Source organism: Anopheles ziemanni, chromosome 2 (genome assembly GCF_943734765.1).
Source record: "Anopheles ziemanni chromosome 2, idAnoZiCoDA_A2_x.2, whole genome shotgun sequence".
Taxonomy (NCBI): domain Eukaryota; kingdom Metazoa; phylum Arthropoda; class Insecta; order Diptera; family Culicidae; genus Anopheles; species Anopheles ziemanni.
The window spans coordinates 77,886,672-77,909,835 of NC_080705.1; the positions used below are offsets into that span (position 1 = coordinate 77,886,672).

At 46.0% G+C, this 23,164-nt stretch overlaps 1 protein-coding gene across 1 annotated transcript in view; it reads left to right on the top strand.

Moving 5' to 3' along the window:
• LOC131294437 (ankyrin repeat domain-containing protein 11-like) overlaps positions 1-22,472 on the top strand; it is a 33,481-nt gene extending 11,009 nt beyond the window's left edge. Inside the window, exons 5-6 of the mRNA XM_058322483.1 lie at positions 19,521-20,835; positions 20,900-22,472. Of these exons, the coding sequence (XP_058178466.1) occupies positions 19,521-20,835; positions 20,900-22,421 (2,837 nt within the window). The 3' untranslated portion in view covers positions 22,422-22,472. The remainder of the gene's footprint in view (positions 1-19,520; positions 20,836-20,899) is intronic.
• The last annotated feature ends 692 nt before the right edge of the window (positions 22,473-23,164 follow it).

The following is a 23,164-nucleotide window of genomic DNA, read 5'->3' on the forward strand; positions in this document are numbered from 1 at the left end:
CACACTTCTCTAGTGTACACATGGCGCCGAAAATAGGGGTGCGTTTTGGGGGAGGTTGGGGTTGAAAGTTGTACGAAAAATGACAACAAACTTCGCGATTCGCGCGCTAGAAAGTGACGACCCCTCTTTGGGGTGGTAGCGTTTTTCCTCTCCTCATCGGTGTCGGCTCTCGACCCGAGTGCATTTTCCCACGAAAATCTCTCTCCGCGCGGAAATCGAGAAGAGCAGCGTACCATACAGCTGTTTTTTCTTCAACCTACTACTACTACTACTATTGGCCCGTTGTTCCGTACTGGTGGTCTTTTGTTTCAACCACGATGTGGTTCCATTCCGCAGTGGGTGATCAATGGCGCCCTTTTCCATCGTGGGGGGTGAGTTGGGGTGCTAGAAAAGTGTGACCACGCACAAAGAAACGCGTCCCACAATGGTCGTTCAAAAAGGGCATGCGGCGGGCGTGTGTTGGTGTGTGAGATGTTGGGATCACTAGGCGTGAGAAATGGGCAGAAGTGAGCTGAATGAGAGATTATTGTGTCTGGTTCGGTTTTCTTTTAGGGGATGAATGAAAGTTATGTGTGTGTGTCTGTGTGTGTGTTTATTTATGTTTCGAAGAGAGAAGATAAAAATGAGACGATAAAGCACATGCAAGCTTGACCGTCTAAGAGAATGAAGAGGATTCACGACGATGATAAAACCACGATTCACTTCTAAAACAAATAAGGAGAGAGAGAGAGAGCGGGCTAGTGAGAGAGACAAAGAGAGAAACCGCGTGTGTGTGTGTGTGTGTACATTATTGTTGGCAGATTGTGTCAAGATCAACATCCACTACCCCCTCCATCATCATTCAAACCCCCTTCGGATCGTCCAAGGTTTTGCCAGCAACATTTCTTGGATCAATTGGACCCGAAAGTAAAGGAAGACATATTTTACCCAATTTATTGTGTGTCGCCATACATTTCCACACATTTGGTGAGATTTGTGGCTGAGATTTTCAGATGAATGTGTTCCTCGCCACCGGGGCGGCCGACCTGCAGGAAGGAAGTTGTATGTACAGGAATCGAAATGGAATTTGAAATATTTCCTCCATAGTAGTTACGCACGTTGCAAATGGGGGCAAAAAAAAAACGAGGTTGTACTTCGATAAAGAGTCTCTTTTCTGTGCGATGTTTGTCGGTCCTCGCTCGTTCCGCATTCATCCGCAAAAAGCGTCACAAAGGTGTCAATTAATTATGGTTGCCTCACGGTTGCTCTGTGTGTGCTCTTCTGACGGTCGTTGGGGAATGTACATATTTTTGTTTTTTGTTTTTGACTCTTCTCATCTCCATTCGAGCGTGAGCATTCAGATTCGCACTCGCGGATTGTTTCACTTTTTTTTTGGTTTGGCATCGAATTTCCTCCAATCGACTGCGTTGTGCGTGGTGGTGCTAATTAATCACACCCCATCATTTTCATCCCCTCTGAGGGGACCCTCGGTGGACGTCTAAATGTCACCTTTTTTGTGATGATACACACACGCATACACCCACCTGACACCCGTAGACTACAGGACTTGTTAGCATGACAAATAAGATCCTCCAAATGAATTCGATCCGCTTTGACGGACGAATACTATAGGTGCATCGTCATCGCGTGTGTCGTGGTAAGGATAAGAGGTAAAGTGAGAGAATCAATCGGAACCAGGGTTCATCCTGGTGGAGAAAGGATTTTTTTTCTACGTGCACGAAAAGAGTGCATCTCGATGCTGATGGAATCAAATCTAGTATACAATTGATGTCTTCCAGCAATGTCTATGTATTGTTATCTCAGGCAAATGAGAATCATGCAATCTTAGAATGTGAAAAAAGGAAGTACAACATTTAATACTATTAATATCGATATAAAATGTATGAGTTCTTCATTGGATAAGTTTAACACAGTTGAAACGCATTAATTTTGAAGTTGCTCTACTGTTTCAATGAAATGAAATTGTTTTGTAACATTTCAAAGCTAACTATTTCAAATTTTGAGATCCTCAATGTGCAAACCTTTTGATCGTTTCTACACAGCGACATTCTCCGTATCGTTCATCGGAATTTTGAAGTCATTTTGTTATTCCTTTTTCCACGAATTCGTGCGTTAGGTTAGAAAAATTTTGAATAAAAAGACAGCTGTACAAACATAGGCCAATGGGTCCAATGTTGAGCCGTCCACGGTCGTCTGGCAGTTAAATGATGCACGTGGTTTTTCCTTCACTTGGATTCTCCCTCCCGTTGTTCAAATATAAAATGACTTTTCGGCAAACCGTCAGAAGATCGTTTCAGCTACCGATGAACAACATGGTTGGCAAAGAAACTAGAACACGGAGTAATTTAATATTCACGCGCGTGTAAATCATCTGTAGCTGCAGCGTGCATTTGTGCATTGTTCAAGCACACTTGTCAATCCAACATTACCACCGCCCAAAAGTGTGCTTCCACAATACGCCATTCGGGTCCTTTTGTTTATCACCAGCACCATTGCTTCCGTTAACGGATTCGCGTTTTCAGTGAATTTAATCTACCATTTACTCTCTGCTCAAGCCCTGCAGGCTGGAGGTGTTTAGTTCGAGTGGCTTCTCAAGTGTGGCACTCGAGGGGAGCAAAACACATTCCGTTCCAAGAATATTCTGTCAACCCCCCCCCTCGGTCACTGCTGCTTCCTACGCGCCCTTCCCTCTCCCTCCGAACGGTGCAAGTGTGCGCGACTCCCGATGAACACGACGATGTGCTTCATTCGTAATTTATTTTATTCACGTTGGTGCGAATGCAACACGGTGCAATTTCCCGCTGCTGCACCGTACACTTTTCCGTGCATGCATCCGATTCACCCATTTTCACCCTTTGCACGCGCACAAACAGCAGCGCTGTTTTGTCGGAAGAAAATGCGCACCAGTTGGTGACGTTTCGGCGAAGAGTGAAAGAGAAATAAAGAGATGACTGGCACTAGAGATGGTGTTCCATATCGATTCTGATCTCCCGTTCCATTGGTTTCGGTTTTTCTTTTTGTGTGTTTGATTTCTTTGGTTGATTTTGCCCCCTTTTGGGAAACCAGATGGGGAAGCTGCACTTTTCACGGTTTTTATCGCAATTCGGAGGAAGTCTCATCTTAGAAGACGGAATTATTGCGTGCATCCCCCGCTTGTCGATCCTCACGCGATATCGAACAATTTCGCCGTCTTCCAAGGGTGCGGAGGAGAGTGTTTATTGGAAACGTTTGTATTTTTCCATTTTGCTTGCTTTTGTGCGACTCACACAGCTTCAAGCGCAGCCGCAGTTTCTAGTTTGCCGATTTGCACGTTTTCGCCGATCTTTTGGCACGGCGAAGATGGTACTAGTGTGCGTTTTATTTTTATTTTTTTGCATCCCACAGGAAGTTTATTTGTTAGCGTTTGTTTATCTGTTTATTTCCGTCCGAACGACGGATAATGTTTACCCGGCCCGGCTTCGGTGGGGTTTCGGTGTCGGCTCAGGTTGAGCATATGTGCCGATTGAGATGGTGCTGGTGCCGGTGCATCAGCAAATGGAGGAGGGGGTGTTCACCCTAGAAAATGCATCGCGATCACAACGCGAAGCACCCAATGGACTACGCGTTGTGTCAGCGACGGAACATAAAACAACCGCACCAAGGGAAGGCCACCGCACAGAGGAGAGCTCCATCGTTCGCTCAGCGAGACGATAGTGTTCGAATGGGAAAGCTATAAACATCGTTTCCGATGGCGATGAGTAATGATGGCTTGCGATGGTGGAAAACGACAAAAGCAAAATGCATTAACTCACTTGTGTAGGCTAACAACTCTAGTCGACAGTTCTTAGAACGATAACAAGGGAGATAAGGGAGACGTGTGGCAGTGTGGGAGAAAAACAAAATTGCATGCTTTTACTACCTTTTTTAAAGCTACATTCGTGGACGATGTACAAAAGTTAATCCAACATGATTGTATAAAAAATAATCTAGCAAGTTGAACAAATCCTCCTACAACGCGCAGTTCGTTATCAAACGAATTAAAAACAAAATTCTGTAAAAACATTAACCAAATAGAAGAAATGATAAAACTTAAAAAATGGAGTGGAAGTTAGCATATAGCTACTATATCAGAAAACAAAACCAAGTATTTTTGAACGAAATCTTAACAAAAAGACTACTTTTGTTGACTCAGTTCTATTCAGTTCTACAAGAGTTTTTAAACGATACAAGAGCTTGAAACGGGAAGGACAATCTGTTGTTCAAATAAGCATTACGATAAATAACATTCAAAGTGCATTCTGTTGCATCCCACCCTGTTTAGTGATGCTTCTCAACCTAAGGAGTTGTTGGTAACCCGTGCCAAACACACTGTCCGTGTGTCATCCTTGACACGACGCAACTTGGATGCTCACCCATCCATTCGATCCAGGGCCCGTGTGTGCGCAATCCGTCCGAATGGCGGATGACAATTAGCTTTCAGGAGTTCAGCTCAGAGACGACTAGCGCGAGTCCCCCCGTATGTGTTGCATCCCCCTCGACTTCTGGAGTTCGTTCGACGTGCTGGAGCTTTGATAAGACGCAGACGATCAATTGCTTGCGCGTTTGATGCACACCGGGTCAGGCCATGCAGGGGTGAAAAATGCAAATTACGATTGCGAACTGGCCCGCAGTTGTTGTTGTGCGCACACACAAACACACAGACGCTCAATGAGATGTCGTGGAACACCGGCTACCAGCGTTTGCCTTCCTTTGGTTTGGTTTGGGGTGGTTGTGATGGTAGGTTGTGCCCTGCATCGGGACGCGGTTGGTTTTACATAATCTTGACTAATTGCTAGCGATAGGTGGCATGTTTATTTCCATCCTCCGCGGCATATCGAATGTACGAGAATTTGTTTGTGTGCCTTGCTGGAATGTAGAGCTCTCCCGCCGTTAGAGCGAGTGAGAATTGGAAGTGCGAGAGTCGTCGACATGCCTTCGATAAGTGTTTTACTTTTTGTCCTTTTGGAAGCAATTATTTGTGTCGTTTTTTTGTTGTGGAAGAAGTACCGACGCTTAGGAAACCGCTTAGCAAGAGTTAACGAATTGTAGGCTATGGTGAAATAAACAAGCCTGTTCTGGAAGTATGAAACAAGGTTGAATAATTGAAGCAAATTCTACTCTTGAAGTTAATTCAGTGTGACTTCAATCATAAGCTTTGATTTTAAAGACTTTAACTGCATGATCCTGTCACAGAGAAAACAGAATGAAATATGAATCAGAGTTTCTTTTAAATTAGAGGTTGTAGTATTGTATGAAATGTGCTATGATTTTCTACAGAGCGTTCAAAAGATAGACCTTCCCATTCCGTAATATAGAAGCTTCAAAATTCATGTTTTCTAAACAGGTTGTACTAATATGCTGGATTCCTTAAGAATTTATAAAGAAAATCATGATTTTCTTATGGTTACAAATCGCTGAAAAATGCATTGGTCTATGGGTTATTTGGCTCTTTTGTTCAAAATATGCTTCAAAAAAAAATTACAGTCGCAATATATTCAGTCTTTTCCAAGTTTTCGAAACCATATGTCCATTATAGGGACAAAAGGTTAGGAGGACATAAACGATTTATATGAATAGATTCATATGAATAGTGATCTTTCGATCATAATTTGTACAAATATGTGAAAGTTTGTGTTGGCAATTATAAACTACATCATTTGGTTACATGACTAATTGCGCCACTATTGATACCATTACCCTTGCTGGAAGTTTTACCAAGAATGTAGAGGTTTTTCTGTGCTCGTTCAGTGAATATTAACTCCAAGTAAACTCGGGCGTTCAAGCGAGTCGATTCCTTCCCTCCAGAAGATTCTCCAATCGGTCCCATCGCTCCCCGTAACACACAGCCATCTCCCACCGCTAAGGTGGGACGACATTTCGCTTGCTTGGCGTGTGATGTAACGGTCGCGTTCGACACGGAGCCACGCGTCTAGGCACCAGCGCCCGCGTGATGTACGCACAGGTCATTTGGGTTGCTTGATGGCAGAAATAGAATCCGATGGAACGCTGATTGGAATTACAGCCGGGGCTCGTTTTGCTCGTCACATCACCTGGAAATCCACCGGCGCCCGATCGAAGGCCCAGGATTGGTCACCGACGCACTCACCGGCCGTTGTTACGTGAGCCACCGGAGGGAATTCGCTCGAAACAGACACATCTACTGACCGGTGGAAGCGGAAGGTTTGTTGTGGAGCTGGCGGGTAGCATTTCCGCGTGATGAAGCGCACTGAAAGGTGGGATAATTGGGAACGGGAAGGGATGGAAAGTTAATTTAGTCATGTTAGTTACAACGCTCAACTTGCAGGAAGGTACGTTCTGGTGGGTTTAATCGAATTTGGGTGTTTGATACACTGAAGAAGGCCTAGGCACAATGATGTGTCTTTACAATTCATCTTGCTTATGAATTGTAAGATTTCAAATATCACGGATAGTTTCTGTAACTCACGGATAGTTTCTGTAACTCCTAAGTGATTTCAATCTCATGGTAGGATTTAAATATAAAGCAGAGATTTGGAAAAAATAAAATGGAGTCAACAGTTCAAATCTGCAAGAGGGATTCGAATCCCAAATTAATGATTGCGGTTGACTGTCCAAAATGAAGAAAAGAAATAAATTGTTACTTTTTTCTTTTACTTGTTAATGAACTCTTCAGGGATTCGGTTTTCGCCTTGGGATTTAAACCTTTAAAGCGAATAGTTACTCTTACTCATTCTTAGGATTCGAATTCCTGCTTGCGAGTCAAAAGTCTTTGGAGACTAGCAACTCTTTTACTGTAAAGGTTACAAATTTCTGAGGACTAATAGATGATTTTATGTGGTTTAAATCACAAAACAATTACTGAAAGACTCCACTCATTTCAATGATTTCAATCCCTAAAAAAACCTTTGTTATTCTCACTACAAGTCCGAAAGGTTCCTTTTTCTGCCCAAGAAATAATAAGCATTCTGTTGTGGAATCGATTCTTGTTTCGAAAGTTGTGTTAGGAAAAGTGTGCAAAAAGACAGAGTTGGTAGAGCGCATCATCTTCTAATGGGATGGCTTTCGTTTATTATCGATTTTATTATGACTGTAAACTCGGAAACATTAAACGAAACTGACGAAGGACAATGAAAAAAAAAAATCAATTGGAAAACCCACTCCTCCGAGTTGTGTTCGCTAGCTTATCCGGTGGTGCTCTATTTTCCCAATCCTTGCCACAGTATAGGAATAGTAGGGTGTTGCCTATCTACGTAGGAGAGGGCACTAGCGAGTGACATTTGTGCAATTCCAGATCGGGCCGCATCCAGCGACTCCTTTCGTTACCGGACCACCGTGAGTGTTATAGTCGACCAGCATGTGCGAATGTTGGTCCGATAGCGAAATCGCGAGAAACTTGGCACTCGGTTAATGTCGTTCGTAATGGACCGCTACACCGATCCGTCGCACTGTGCCACTATCGAGCCGACCATCGCCCTGGTAACTGTCGCCCGACCGCTCCGGGAGGGTTAGTGTGTGTGTTCTCCGTGAGCAGTGTGCGCAACAACTGGAGTCCCTTTCTGTGGGGGCCCCCTCCCAACGTCCCGTCCACATCCGCCGGTGAAGTGTGACGCTATGGACTAACGTCGTGCTGGTGGGCCAATCTCGCTGTGTGCGTTTGGCTTTGTGCCCGAAAAGGTCGACAACGGATAGGCGCTTCCAGATCGACAACGACGGTTCACAGTTTATCGCAAACGAACCCGCCGTCCCAAGGACACACCGGTTTCGGTGTAGGTCGTCAGAACGTCGGAACGAATGAGGAGTAGCTGCAACATGCAACGGCGAGGCACTGCATCAGGTGCGATTTTATCGCAACAACATCACCCACTGCCAAGAGACCCGCCGTCGACGGTTACGACGGCAGCGGTGGTGCTTTCGCAGAGTAAAGGTAACAAAGCAAAATAAAAAACACCAACCAATGACTCTCTTCCGTACCGGTACGGAAGCAAAAAAAAAACGAAAAGAACGCAATTCTACCATCGGAACGAAACGAGATAAGCCGCGCTCGCAATTGCAACAAAATCCACAAGTTCGCGCGGTAGCCAACCAGTCGTCCAGTTTGTACAGGGATTCTCTTTATTATCGTCTAATTACCCCGGACTTTGCCTAGAGTTTACGCCCTGGCGGGGCGGTAAAAAGACACATTAATCGTCCCGCCATTGCGATGGCCGCACGGACGGACGGGGGCAGGGTGGGCTTTCCGGGATTCCGACTGCCGTCTTAATTATTCAAACCAACTGCCCGAGCACCGAGTGTGAACCGTTTAAGCTTCGTTAAGCCTCGAGTAGACATACCTAAGTCCAACCTAGGCGCTTATGATGAGTTGAAGGTGCTCCGGTCGACGGCTTAATGGAACTGTGCTGGCAGGATGATTTATCTGTCCGGGTTGCTCGAACGATGCAAAAGACAAATGGTAATACGTTGTTCCGATAGCTCTTGATTGTGGTATTGTGCTTCGTGAATCTTTCGATGAGAGTCATATGACTCACGAATCGAATGTCGAATCCGATGAATGAGATTCATTCAGATCTCCAAGGTTTGTGAAACATTTTACTTATTGATCGAGCGACCAAAAACCTAAGGGGTTTTCCTTTCCTTCATGGGTTTGCGATGAATAAGAACGGGAAAAGGAATCTTCGCTTTATCAAGTTAGTGGCTTTTTGGGCTTAAACTGTTTTTCAAATCTGAATTTTTGGGGTTCCAGGAGAATCTTTGAGATGCATAAACCTTGCAGAAACATCGCGCTCTATCATGGACATTCAGATTCATTGATTCTTTTCAAAGACTCAGTCAGATTCAATGGTTCTGAGTTAGATTCACACAACACCAGGGTAAGTGTGGGAGTTTTGACTCACTAGAAAAGAGATCATTTATCACACTCTTTTCAAATAAAAATGCTCCCTGACCTTTTTGATAGTGTCAATATGGATTTATTCTAATTAAATGCGCCATATTTGCAAGCGATTGTATCAGATTTTTTTTAGAAAATCAACCCATAATGCTGTAGTTTACCCACATTGAAATATAAGCAACCACTGTATGTGTTTTTAACTCATTTTGAGTGTTTTTAAGATTAATCTAAAGGTTATTTGATGGTTTTGAGCTTTAAATTATTTTTTTTTTTCGTTATAAAAGCGGGCCAAAACAAATGCAAGGAAATCTGGTTTAGAATGAAACTGATTGTCAGGGATTTTATAGATAAAAATGCTATCATCGTGCAAAAAAGATGGATGGATGGATATTAAGGAGTGGATTTATGATAAGCAAATAATTTAAAAGATTATTTAAATCATAAAAAACATCAAATATGCATTTTTTAAGTGAACCAAAAATGGTACACAGGTGTGCCAAAATAGAAACAGCGTGATATTGATAACGATTTGAGGATGTTCTTCCAGGAAGCGTCAAGCATATGTTTGAGACAGTAAGCAGTAAGAAACGATGTAGGATTCATGGTATGAATAATAATTTACCATCCGCATAATATATATTTAAACAGAATATATACAAATGAATAAATGAACAAATGAAAGCAATAGTATAGACAATCCACCACTACACATCCTTACTTATTATGATTGGTCCCTTATTCTCAGATATGCACAAGGCCGATGGGATTCATGGGGCATGAATTCATCCATCATTTTCACAACCGGGCAGGGATCATTGGTTGCCACTTGACTTCTGTGCTCTACCGTTTCCCTCCCGGGGGGCACCTTCTTCCAACGAACGGTGGCTTAAGACGGTGGGCACCTTCTTACGAGGCGGATTAGCACAACGCGTCGTGCGGCGAATGGCGGCGAGCCACGGACCGGACCACACGGCCGTTGTTGCGCACGTGATGCGAATCTATTGGAACTTTTGCCCCACCCCGCCATGGTGACCACTACCACACTGTGTGTATGTGTGTCTATTTCTATGAAACGGTCCAGATGGGATGGAAAAATCGGGAGGCAGAGTGAAAGGGAAAGAATGGAGAATGACGGGCAAAAGGAGCTCGCACATGTAATGCATGTTTGTTCAATCCAACGGTACAACTGTATCAACAAGACGCGAGACTAACCGGGCTTGGAGGAGGAGTAGAAGGCTGGTGCCAGGAAAGGAAACGTAAGTATAGTGGCCGGGAAATGTATTAATCGCTAGCGAAGAAGAAAGGCAGCTCGGAGTTCGAACCCTGTGCGGCACAACAAATAGAACTCGGGGGCAGGCAGCACCTTTTGTACGGTGAGCCATCGTGAGAAGAGGTTGTGAAATCGCGAGAAGTAGTTGTACCAACGCCGCCCTCGGGGTACGTATAATTTCCTTCGGCGACAAGTCATCAAGCACTCTAGCGCCGGGTTAACACCGACTTCCGGATGGTCAAGTGTTGTTTGGGTTTTCTAGTGCCCTGTAACAATAAGGAGATTACGGTTACGTCACCCACACACAAGGAAGCTAGTTTTCGGAAGCGTGAGAACTGACGCGAGGAACTAATGGAGCAATGAATATTGGAAGAAATATGGCGGATAATTTTCTTAATTATTTTACTTCGTCACACGCACACAAACGCACACAGACAGTTTCCCGATTGTGTCCCCGGTGCTTTGTTTGTCACCGGGTGAGGGTTTGTGGGCTTTGAGTTTTAATGATGTTTCACATAAACGGTCGCCACTCATAAATTTGCCTGCGCAAATGGGCCGTGCACGGTTCGTGTCAGGGACGACATTATCCAAGGTCCCGGGGAGTGCAAATAAAGTGACCAACAGACACCGCGGTACATGCGTGTGTATGTGCCTTGTGGTGCGATTTCGAGTGCTTCAAGTCATGCGAACCTCTTCATCGTCACCTCCTCCTCCGGGGTTTGCGTCCGGAGTGGCTCCTCTCTCCGGTGCGTGCCAATTTATTCCGGTCTCGATTTCATTTAATTCCATTTTATTATCGCTACAGTCGGCGCTGCATCAGAAGTAGACCAACCGCAACCACCACCTACCCACCCACCCACTCGGACTCGCGCTCACCACCGTCCTCACCGGCCACCTCCCCATCCATTCGCTTTCTGTCAACGTGAACCAATTCTGGCCCGCGGTCTGGTTTTCTTGGTCCGCGCCACCCGTCTGTGTGTCCAGATGTGGGTTTGGTGATTGGACCGATGCACCGTCCCTCCACCATCCACCGGTGCATACGCCAGGATGCATTCCATCCATTCCCGGCCCGGTTCGCCGGGCGAATTGAAGTCCGTTCGCTCTTCGATCGCGCGAAAGGTTCGTCAAATCGCGAAGCTGCTTCCCTTCTTCCACCAACCGTCCGTTAGAAGTAGTGAGTCTGTTGGTTTTTGTTTTTTCAGTGAACAAAAAGAATGTTACTCATTTGAAACTTTCGCTACTCCTTAGTTCTTTTCCGCCCTCTCTCTGTTTTTGTTTTCCTTTCGGTGAATTCTTCCCGCACGAAAAAACATTAAAGTCCGCGCACTGCAAGCCGCTGTCGGGCGGTTTTTCTTTACTCCTTTCGATTCGAACACATTCTTCTTTGATCTGTGTATTATTTTGTTCCAATTTTTTGTTTTTGCTTTTAGTTGTTTGAAGTTTTTTCTATTTTGTTTTTCCTCTTCGCTAACATAACCGCCGAGCAGCCGTCGTCGTCTTCGTCGTCGTCGTCGCGGCGCTGCGAGTAGAAGGATTCGTTTGTTTTATTACTTACCGCATGTTGGTTCGCCGCGTCGATTAGCGAACGGGCGACGACATCTTGACATAGCGTTTGGCGGCGCGAAGGAACAAGTTCTTCGCCCTCAGTTCTCGACACACGGTGGATGGACCGAGCGAGGTTCGTCCGGATTTTCTGCCCGTTCGTGTGTTCGAGGTCGACGTCCAATGTCGGAAAGTGATCCACCATGGGAGGACATGTGTGCATTTTCGATAAATTAGTCCGAGAATCGGTCCGACACACGGAGAGAAGACCCGAAGGGGGGAGGACACAGTGAGAAGGCAAAAGGGCTGTGTGACTAATGGTAAATCATTACCAAAGGGTGTGCGCTCTGGGTTGTAGAAGGACGGGCTGCTCTCGGGGTGTTCGGGGTCAGGGCATCTGGTAGCCATTATTATTCTTGGGTTGGAGTGTTTCGACCGGAGGGAAAATGGTCCGATTTTTCATGATCATTGGGTGCACTTGCCTGTAACCCGGCGAGGGCAATGGAAGAAAAACGCATTCTACCCTACAGTATTGTGCGCATGATGCAACCCGAGTGTTGGTTTTCGTCAACGGAGAAATGATGCGGTATGGTAGTCATCGGTTGGCCTTTTATCAATGAGACGACTTTGTGCTGCTTTAAGCCCTATTTACTATTTCAAGTGTTCCGTTATATAATGCCTCTCAATAGATTGCATTGTTTTCCAATGTTTTATGTTGTACAAACATATCGCTAAGTTGTGAGAGCTCTGTCAGTGTAACGCTTCTTACTTACTGAAAAATGTAAAGGTGAAACCTACTTATGGTCTACTTTTGTTTCTATGCTGTACAGTTTTTTAGCTAAAACACGTTATTTATACAGGTTCAACTGTATAAGCGACAGCGTAAGCCTTCGCTCCTTTTCATCATCCGTTTTCCATGCCTTGAAGTTGGGGATTTTATCCCGTTGGATTTACGGTACTTTAATGTTATAACCTAATGGAACGCCCTAACACATTTGTCACCCTTTCCAACATAATCATTTCATCGGCCATCCAGACCGGACCGGAGTGTCCTACAAAAAAAAGTGTTGCTCCATTGGGAATAAATTTCGCGTGACTAAAGTGGCACGGAAAATTAGCGTAGAAGGAGAAACTGTCCACTCTATCGGACTCTCTCTCTCTCTTCGGTGTCCTCTCATCCTGATGCAAATGAACGGGAAAATCGACAAACAGTCGATAAATACAACGGCCACCGAAACCGTTCCACCGGCGCGAAAAAAAGGACACGGCTGATTTATTCCGTCGAGGGTCGAGTAGGCAACCAACCAAAAAAAAAAGGAAAGAAAATGTTCTGTCTGGTTTGATGTGAGGGATGGAGGGAGGGAGGGAGGTAGGGCAAGTGAATGCATGAGCCTGTCATAATAATGAAGTGATTTATTGCCGATGGCCACCAGCGAACCGAACCGCGGGACGACGGTGCACTCTTCTTTTCTAATACGATACGATAAAAGAGACCTCCGTGATAGATTGCGTGCCGTGCCTCGGCAACCGGCATCTCGTCCACGTTCGATGGGCGGCAATGGACCGCGAATGTCACTGCCGGGTGACGCCTCCCATCCCCCCGGTTGGCGGGAGAAAATGAGACACCAAGGTGAGCAGCACGTGGCGACGACGTACGCAGGAGCAGAGTGAATATAAATCGAACATCGGTTGTTCCTGCTGGGATGGTACTGGGAACTTAAAAGGGAGGCTTAAAAGTTGTCTAATATACTTTTGTTTTATTGCCAAAGTTTTGTCTGCACGTTGCAACCGCGTGTTTACTTTATCGACTAGCTGTTGTAGATATTTTCCATCCTCATTCCGGCAGTGTGTTGTGGCATGAAGTAATTAAATAATTATCATATTCTTTGGAAGCGTTTAGAAAATGGAACGCAACATTCTTTAGAAAGGGTCGGGACTTAAGTGTAAAGACCAATAATGAATTATGATTTAAAAGTGGGACACACTAATCAAGTGAACAAACACATTAAAATATGACAAGTAAAGAATTGTTTGAGCTGGAGGTTTATCTTGCCCGTTGAGTGAAGTAACAAATGTATCTCCAAACATTAGAACTCAACAAGCGCCCGCCAGCCATCGTGATGATGATGGGCCATCGGCCATTTTGCTCTCTCCGGTCGACTTTCTGGTTCACACCAGAAAAAAGGCTGTTGTCACGCTGTATGTGACCAATGAGCTCATGGTCTAAGATTTTACTGCCAAGGCAAACGCCTTTGTTTATTTATTTTCCGTTGTTTTCCACCCCCACCTCCCCCCATTGGGGTTCGCATTTCCCTCCAGCCGCCCAACTAGACCAAGTAAATCCGCGCGCTGGCATGTACGTGCCCTCTGGCGTGGCTCCTCGAACATGGCACACACACACACATTGCGGGTGCGAGTGGTTTGTGCCCGGAGTGATTATGCGCTTAGCGATCATTTTATTCTCCGTTGTCGGTTTAACTGCCGATCTTCGGGACGGAGTTTGTTTATATCTTAATTCATCTGTTGTTTACACTTGGTATCACGCTACGTACGATACGATGTCTCTGCTTCGTCTTCTCCAAAGTGGTCTCCATTGGGCAGTGACGAACTTCGGTCTTTTTTTTTTATTGAATGTAGAATCGTTTGGATTGACTTGTTTCTGTGTGAAAAACTGTCAAGGATCGCAACGCGGATGCATTGAAAATTTGTTTATTTTCATATCACTTTACTTTCGCGTCGCACTTTGTTCTGTTTACACAAAGTATCCGATCACCGCAAAGAAGATAAAGTGAAATACGAGTTTTAGATGATGCCATAGCACAAAACAAAAGTTAATAAAAAATGTAGCCTTAAAAAGTTAAAATAAATGTGTTTACAAAAATGGAAAACTCATTCCGGTTGACTTGCATTATGAATGCATCCAGCACATTGACATGTTTGACAATAATTGAACTGGTTGCGGGGAGCTTGTCGATGGTGCGCCGCCAACGCCTTTGGCGTGAAAATTTAATTTTTAATTAAATCCACCGCTTTTTTACGCCCCGTGCACACGTGCACAATCGTACTTTGGTCGTAAAACACAAAAACGAAATTGAATTATTATTTCCTCTTCATAGTTCGCTTTGCATTCCTGCATACGTAACGCGAAACCCGTCCGAATGATTATGACCGTGATGGGCGCCATAAATCGAAGCGCATCGTATCATTGCATGCGCACCCGCACGAGTTGGGCCGGAAACTTTAATCCTTTCGCATGAAATAGGCTGCTGCCGTGTTAAAGCTCGGCTTTCCTCCGTCGGCAGCAGGACAGCAAAACTGCTGCACCACGGATGATCCCCGGGTTGTGTGCCACGGTTACCGGCTCCGCAAGGTCTTCGGGGCTTAGCTAATTTGTGCAAAAAGGTGTCATAAAATGTGCAGCAGTAAAATTGTAAAAAAACTGCTCCACCGGTACGTCGGCAACGGTCATCATCTCAACGGTCGGTGCGGGTGCGGCGGGAATGGGGAAGGGGAAAATTCAAATTACCTTCCATAGAAGGATGACGGAGGACGAGAATCGGTCCGTCGTGTTCTCCAACCCTTCGAAACGGCTTCCAACCCACCTTCCGGATATCAGTCACACCTTTCCCCGAGTAGTAATAATGTGTCCGCACACTCATACACACACACACTCCCAAGTGTGATGGGTCATGTTCGATGGGGGCCGGCCCGAGACCGGTGCTCGATGGTAGTGGACATTTGAGTGTCGGTAGTGGCCCCGAGGGGGAAAAATCTCCCAACGGGAGGCGATACATGGGATGGGTTTTTTAAGGGTTGCATGCGCGCCTTTGTTGCTGCACAACCGACATCAGTCAGTCATCGTTCGAAGTGCTTCTAGGCGGAGGAGGAGGATGAGGGGTTTTTGTGCGGAGAGGTGCTGGACCCGGGCCAGCAGCGAGTCATAAATATGCAGATATCCCTTGTGCAGGAAGTTGTAAAAATCTTCGAACGTAAATCGTAAATGATCCTGTTTCTGAACAATCCACTCATTTCTGCATATTTTTTTCGTGGAATTGCGTTTCGTTGAATCGACTTCTCAAGGATTTTCTGTTCTGCGGTAGCGCTGTAAAACCAAGCTAAAGATTGAACAGATCCTGCCAGAGGCGTTTTTAACATTTCTTTCTATTAGGTTGAAGGTTTTGTTCGTGTTCGACGACTTTTTATGCAGAAAATGATTTATAAGCCATTTTTAAATCTAATGTATTCATTGGACGGATTGGAAACAGGGAAAAAAGTGATTAATGAAAATGAGGTCCAAACATATTCTCATCATTACCTTACTGATTGCAAATGTTAATGTTGGTTTCTTTGCTATTTCTGCCAGGGAAAGAAGTTTTATAAATACAGCATAAGTTTTTTAAGTTGAAAAAACGAACGAAACTTTCCAGTGTTTCCTTTCTGCGTTCATGAACGCAAACACACGTTCCCAACGCACACGTTGCATGCGTCACGTGTAGTGTTGGGTCGTGTGTCATCGTGCTACCCAACCAACCAACACACTGACGGCATAGTAAAGTGTGGCCCCACACACACACAAAAAAATAAAAATGTGGTACGACAGTAAAGTGTTATATAGAGTTGTGTAAATCCGATTCAGATTCAAGAAATCCCAAAGATTCATTAATTCGAAAAAGAACAGAAAACTAAAGACCAAAAGATGGGTAGAGGGAGCTCCTTTTGTTTTGGCCGCATGATCCACACCATTAAAAGAATCATGGAGATGCATTAAGGTTTAGAAAGATTCATCAACTTTTGAAGATTCGATTCCCAAAAGATTCATGAATCAACTTTCATATGCAAGATTCATACGAATGAATCTCGCCCAAAGATCTTTGGTTCCTTGGGTTATCAATTCCTTAGCTACCATAGTTACAGGAATAAAATGTATGAACTAGAGTTGTGTAATTCAGATTCAGATTCACGAAGCTGAATGATTCTTTCCGTTTTAGAGATTCATAAATTTTTCGATGAGAGATTCATGAATCCCAAAGATACATCAACCGATGAAAAGTGATGAGCCAAAAACGGGTAGAGAAACTCCTCTTTTTTTTGGTCGCATGATCTACGCCAATAAAAGAATCGTAGAGATTCGTGACGGATCCATGAAAGATTCATAAAGGTTTCGAAAGATTCATTATGGTTTGAAGATGAATCTGCTCTAAAGATTCATGAATCCATCTGAATGAAGCTTAGTTGAAAGATTCATATGAAAGAATTTCCTCAAAACATTCATTAAGCACAACACTAGTATGAACCAGTCTTTGAAATTTTAAACATCGTTATCACATAATCTTTACATTATTGTTTGTATAAAAAATCTGCCACCTTACGAAAATCATGGAATAAAAGCCTACGAATGAAGCGCGAAAGGAAAGGTTCAAATCCAAGAAGAAAGTTATCCTTATCCGAGTTGTTCCTTAGAAACTGTTTGGTACAGTTTTGTACGTTTGCTGAATAAATAGAAACGTTGTATGACTGTATGGCACTTTACTATGCTACCACAAATGCACAGCACAGTCAACTGTATGTGGTACCGCCACACGGCTCATCGAAAAGTGTTACTTTACCCAACACTAGTCACGTGTCCTTCGAGTGGTTTCGATGGAAAAAGTCATGCCAGGTCTTCCTTTCCCAGGCCCCGGCGTGTGGGAAAACGGTTTTTCAACCGTCTCAACCGATGGCTTGTCGGAACGAGTTGTTCTGTGTGTGGCAAAAAGAAGGCGCGCAGGACGAATGCAACACTGCGCGATGGTTTCTTTTTTGTTTTTCGCCTTCTTCACCGACGACAGTTTCTTGGAAGATAATAAACTTTTCGCTTAGAGCGTGTCGAAAATACTTCCAGATGATTTTTTCTTTCTCATCCCCCTCTTATTAGCAGCTCTCCTTTCCTGCTGCTGGCGAGACCTGAACACCCCGGCGGGTTTCTCGGGATAAGGTCGTAAAAGTTTGCCCTCACGCGGCACAAACGATGCCGGGCGGAACTTGGCAAAACCGTGCAAGCATCTGCAATACGATGGCATGATGTGACTTGTTGTGTGTGTGTGTGTGTGTGTTGAGGAAGCTGGTAAAAATTATAACGAAGAAAACATTGCCACGGAGGGAGGTCTTTCCATCCCACGGCCATGTCGGTTGGATCATATTTTCTCAGGATCTTGCCCAGGATCGGGCTTGCAATCGCACCACTTCAAAGCCGACGATGACGCGTCCGCTTTTTGAACGGTTTTTAGCATAACATCAATGATTTATGTGTTTTCCCGGTTTCCTTGGAAAAGGATTAGGCCCGAACTCCATTTCGGCAAGCCGTCGTAAAACTGTTTCTGCGTAGGGCGCAGATTTTTTTTTCTGTAATTGCTTTCCATGTCAAAAAGGCTTCGAACGAATTTCGATCGTCGCCGTGGATCAACGTTCGAGGACGAAAAGTCCATTCCCCGTTCGACAACATCATAGGACACCGCGGAATGTCTTTCTATGTTCAGCATAATAGGATTTCATCATCAATCGCAAAACCATAGAGTTTGCCTCCTAAATGTGGCCGGCTGGAGATTAGATCCATCTTCATTCCCTGGAAGCACCGATCGAAAACGATATGGGTTCAAATTATGGAACATCGGTTTATGATTGATTTAATGAAGCACTAACAACGTCGACGACGACGACCCAATCGTCGTCGCTCGGCTCTCGGAATAAACGCTGGAAGGCGAGAAGATCCATCAATTTCGACAACGGTTTATGGGGGCCAATGGAAAGGGCCGCCGCCGGATCATTGGTGGGGGAAGGAAGGAGAATGCGGACGACCCCTTGCCGGGCGTGCCGTAGGGTGGTTTTGGCTGCGATTTTATTGTGGTATAAAGTATTTTACTCCCTGCCTCCTACCACCCCTCTTCTGGCCCCGGAGTGTGGAGGGAGTCAACGCAACCATCACCCAAGTGCCACATCGGCCCACCGTTTGGCGAGAAGGAAATATTAAAATAGAACAAATAATATATCGGTGCGCTCTCGGGATATATTACGCTCGACATTCGACAGCGATTCGATGCCGCCATCGGAGCCAGAGGGAATCGAATCGGCGCGGTCTGTTTTTTTTTTCGTTTGTTTGTCTGGCCTCATTACACACGGAGAGGAGGCCCCCACGGAGGCGGCGTGTGTTGTTCCGCGGGTTTTGCGGAACCACGGAATGGATATTTGCCTTTATTTAGTCGTATCGCTTATCGGCGGCTGGCTTAGGCGGGAGGGGGCCGTACTCCATGGCGGTACGGTTGTGTCGTGGGTGAAAATAAACGACAGTTTGCGATAAAGATTCGCCAGCCAAATGACTGGGAAGGAAGGAAGGGAAACGATCTTGCCAACAAGTTTGTGATGTTTTCGTGTTTGATTTACTGCGGAACAGAATTCTCGTTGGTATACTCCCGGAAATTTGCCACACGAACTACCTTACATTCCATTTGGCAAATACTAAAGCAATACTCTTTATATTCTCAGCGGATATGGAGGGAGTGTGGTGATTTGTTGTTGCAAATTTTAACAAACTTTTTTTCAATTTGGCGTAACATTGATTATTGATTACTCCCTTAGTTCCGTGTCGTAGCTTTTAATAATATCTGCGTATTTTTTTGCTGATACTTTACAGAATATTCTTTCCGGTCAAATGTTAAATTTATTTGTATATTATGGCACAAAGATGAGAAAAAATGTGTTCAAATTGTATTATGTATTATGTCCTTTTTGTTAAATTGTTTAATATGTATCGACAAACAGCTAAACTCTCTTTTTCCTCCTCCTTTGCAGACAATGCAACCGGAAGGCATGGCCATCTGAGGAAATCATCCGCAGATTCCAGCTCCGGTGGTATCGGTGGCGTCGGAGGTACGGGCAAAAGGTCACACGGTTCCGTCGCTAGTAGCAACAACAACCATAGCAGCATCAACAGCCAGGCCCATCACCGGGACACTGACCTAGACGACGCGAGCAACGGTGGCATGGGAGGTTCCCGGGCGGCCGGCTCTGGCGGCGGCAAGGATAAGGACGAGGATGATATCTACGAGTTTAAATCCACCCCGAAGGACTCCAGCTCGAGCTCGAGCGATGAGAAAGAGAGTAGTGCCGGTGGAGCCACCAAGAAGGGCGATAAAGCGAGCGAAGAGAAACACTCGTCGGGAGGTGGCCATCACGACGGTGTTACGCATTTAGGGCAGAAGACGCACGACGATAGGACGGTGGCGTCCAAGGAGCACGACGAAAAGCGTGGACTACACGCGCATCTGGGTGATGGACAATCGAAAGCCAGTGCTTTGGGTCATGCGGATGGTAAGGCGATGGGTTCGACGACGAACGCAGCAGGCAGTGATCGACTATCGATAGTTTCTTCGTCCGGTTCCGGTGTACCCAAGCGTCCGTACTCGGAGATGGCAGACTGTGGCGACGAGTCGGGCCTGCTGCAGAACGAGGAAGAAACGAGGCGCAAAAAGCGCAAGGACGTTGACCCGCTTGGCGGCATTAAGGAAGCATCCGTTGGCTCACTGTCCGGGACGTCCGGGGGTGGAAAATCGGGCGTAGGTGGTCGAGGGGCGACACCACGCCAGGAAAAGGGTTCCAGGGGTGGGACACTATCGTCGAAGGGTTTGGGTTTGTCGGCCAAAAATGCGCTCGATCGCAAGAGCCCCTGTGCCAGCCCCAAACTTCAACCCGGGTCGTCCGTGGCCGCAGCGGTTGGTGAGAGGAACGCGGCCGGGAGTGGAGCCACCGGAGCGGTTGCGGGACAGCAGGGTGCAGGCGGTAATGTGTCAACCGGTGTCGGAGGGTCGGCTTCGTCGTCGTCCAGTGGCAAAGGTTTTTCCGGCACGAGTAGTAGCAACGATAGCGATGGGGAGAGTGGAGGATTAGGGGGCACGGGGGCCGATGATGGACTGAGCGGTGGAAAGGGGAATGATTCTGGCTTTGGTGGTGGTTCCGTTGGTGGTCCGAAGGTTCCACCGTTGAAGATCGTCATTCCACAGCAGAATGCGGGAGGTGATGCGGAAACCGGTGGAATTACTAGAACCGGGAAGAATGCGTCCACCAGGAATCATGCCGCCTTGCCGTATGTCGTGGCATCTTCAAACAGGTGAGCTATCTAATAGCTGTCAGCGTTGTGAACTATCCTATCCTAACGTTTTCGTTCCTTTCAGCAATGATTCAACGGCGGACAAAGAAAGCACCTCCTCGCGTAGTGCAAGTCCGGCTGATTCGAAAAGCTCGGACGAAAAGAACCCCTCCCAGGCGGCAAAGGATGAACGCACGCAGCAGCGTGTCCTCCGTAGCTCGCACCGCGGTGGCAATAGCAACAGCTCGTTGAAGGACGGTTCCGTGGACCGTTCGAACAACTCTTCGCCGCAGATGCAGCAGCAAAGCTGTCTATCTCCTTCGCCGCATTCGAACAGTGGCTGCGAAACGGGTGGAAGTGGAGCTGGAGCTGCCACGAGCCAGGGAGCAGCCGGTAATAGGTCAAACAGTCCTAACACGGGTGCTTCTGGAGCGGCTGCAGCTGGTGAGACGGAGAACAGTGGTGGTGTTAACCCGAAGAGTCCTTCCGGTGCTTCCACCGCTGCCGGTAGTGCGTCTGTGGAGGGTTCCGGCCCGGCAGGAGGGAACACCGAAGGTGGTCGTTCGACAGGTAGCGGTTCGAATGGAAACGCATCTGGCCAGTCCGGTAGTGGCTCTGGTACCGCAGCGGGAGCTTCCGGAAACTCATCAGCGTCGTCAACGTCTTCGTCCTCATCGTCAACCTCGGATTCATCCGTCCATCCTCGCAAGCGTAAGATAAAGAACAATAAAGAACAGGCGTCGTCCGGTGGTACAAATGCGTCCGGTGCGAACGCAACGGCTTCCGGTGCCGGTGGTGGTGGTTCCACATCCTCCGGTACAGCCGCGACGGCCAGTACCAGCAGCGGGGGCGGGGCGGGAACATCCGGCGAAGACAAAAAAGAGGGTAGCCGCGAGGAAACACCCGACGTACACCCACACGATCAACCGATCACCAACTGCTACCAGATGTACTTGAACATTCGCAAGCAGATCGAGCGGCGCCAGCGGGGTCTGTTTCCGGTGCAGCCGAAACCGCCGCAGGGCTTCAAGGACTACCTGATGAACCGGTGCACGTACGCACTGGCCGGGAAGATGCCCGCGGAACCCCTCATTCAGGTGCCCGTGTCGCTGCCGCCCACGTTGAGGGAGCTCTTTCACGGGCAGGAGAAAGAGCGCCACAAGCTCAAGATGCAGCATATCGTCGAGAAGGAGAAACTTGTGCTGGCGGTGGAGCAGGAGATCCTGCGAGTACATGGACGGGCGGCCCGGGCCCTAGCCAACCAGTCGGTGCCGTTCTCTGTTTGCACGATCCTAAAGGACGAAGAGGTGTACAACATCATTACGCCCGAGCAGGAGGAAAAGGATCGGAATGCACGCAGCCGGTACAATGGACGGCTGTTTCTGAGCTGGCTGCAGGATGTGGACGACAAGTGGGAGAAAATAAAGGAGGCGATGCTGCTGCGCCACCACAACGAGGCAGAAAGTCTGCACGCGGTACAGAGGATGGACTGGGAGTTTAACATGAAGGAGCACGCGCTCTGTGAGTTCAAGGCAAAACCGATCATCGACGATACGTACGTTCCGATGGTGAATGTGAACGATGATTTTGATCTGCTGCCCGCATAAAGGGAACGGGGTATAGGGCGATGTGCTGTATTGCTACCCTTCGCAGGGGGTACTGGGAAAAAAGAAGGAGGGAAAGAGAGAGAAAAAGTAGCGATGTTTAATCTGAGACTATATAGGACGTATACTTACAATATCACCTATCGTGGCTGATCGATAGCGATTTTTTTTTTACATAAATCATACAAATAAATGTATTAAACCATAGCTAACGATTGCAAATGGTGTTTTATTATTCCCAAGTAGGAATCCATTTCCTCCATTTATTATTTACTTCTAATAAACCTCAGGACAACCTTCGAACGCTACTAAAGATGGGAGGAATCAAAACTACTTCTAACGATAGAAATTAAATTTTGAATCATCAAAAGCTCCTTTCAAAATTATCAAAGCAAGCGTTGGCGCCATCTATCTTACAGTTTTGAAAGTACTGGACTTAAATTTAAAAGGCGTTGTTTGAAATTTAATTTAAAATCATGAATCTCCTGTTTTTTCCACTAAAATCAATATCAGGGGTTTATGATGGTTGTTTGTTTTATCAATAAAAAATAAAATGAAATCATGACACCGGTGTCCTCAAGTCCGTTTTTTTTATACTCATCGACAAACGGCATACGGATGATGGAGAATTTCATTTTAACAAAACAAGGTATTGATGCGCGCGAGATTTCTTTTAACTGCTTTAGATATTCAATTTGGTTTTGCAATATGTATAATATTATAATATTTGTCTTATTTCAGATCGC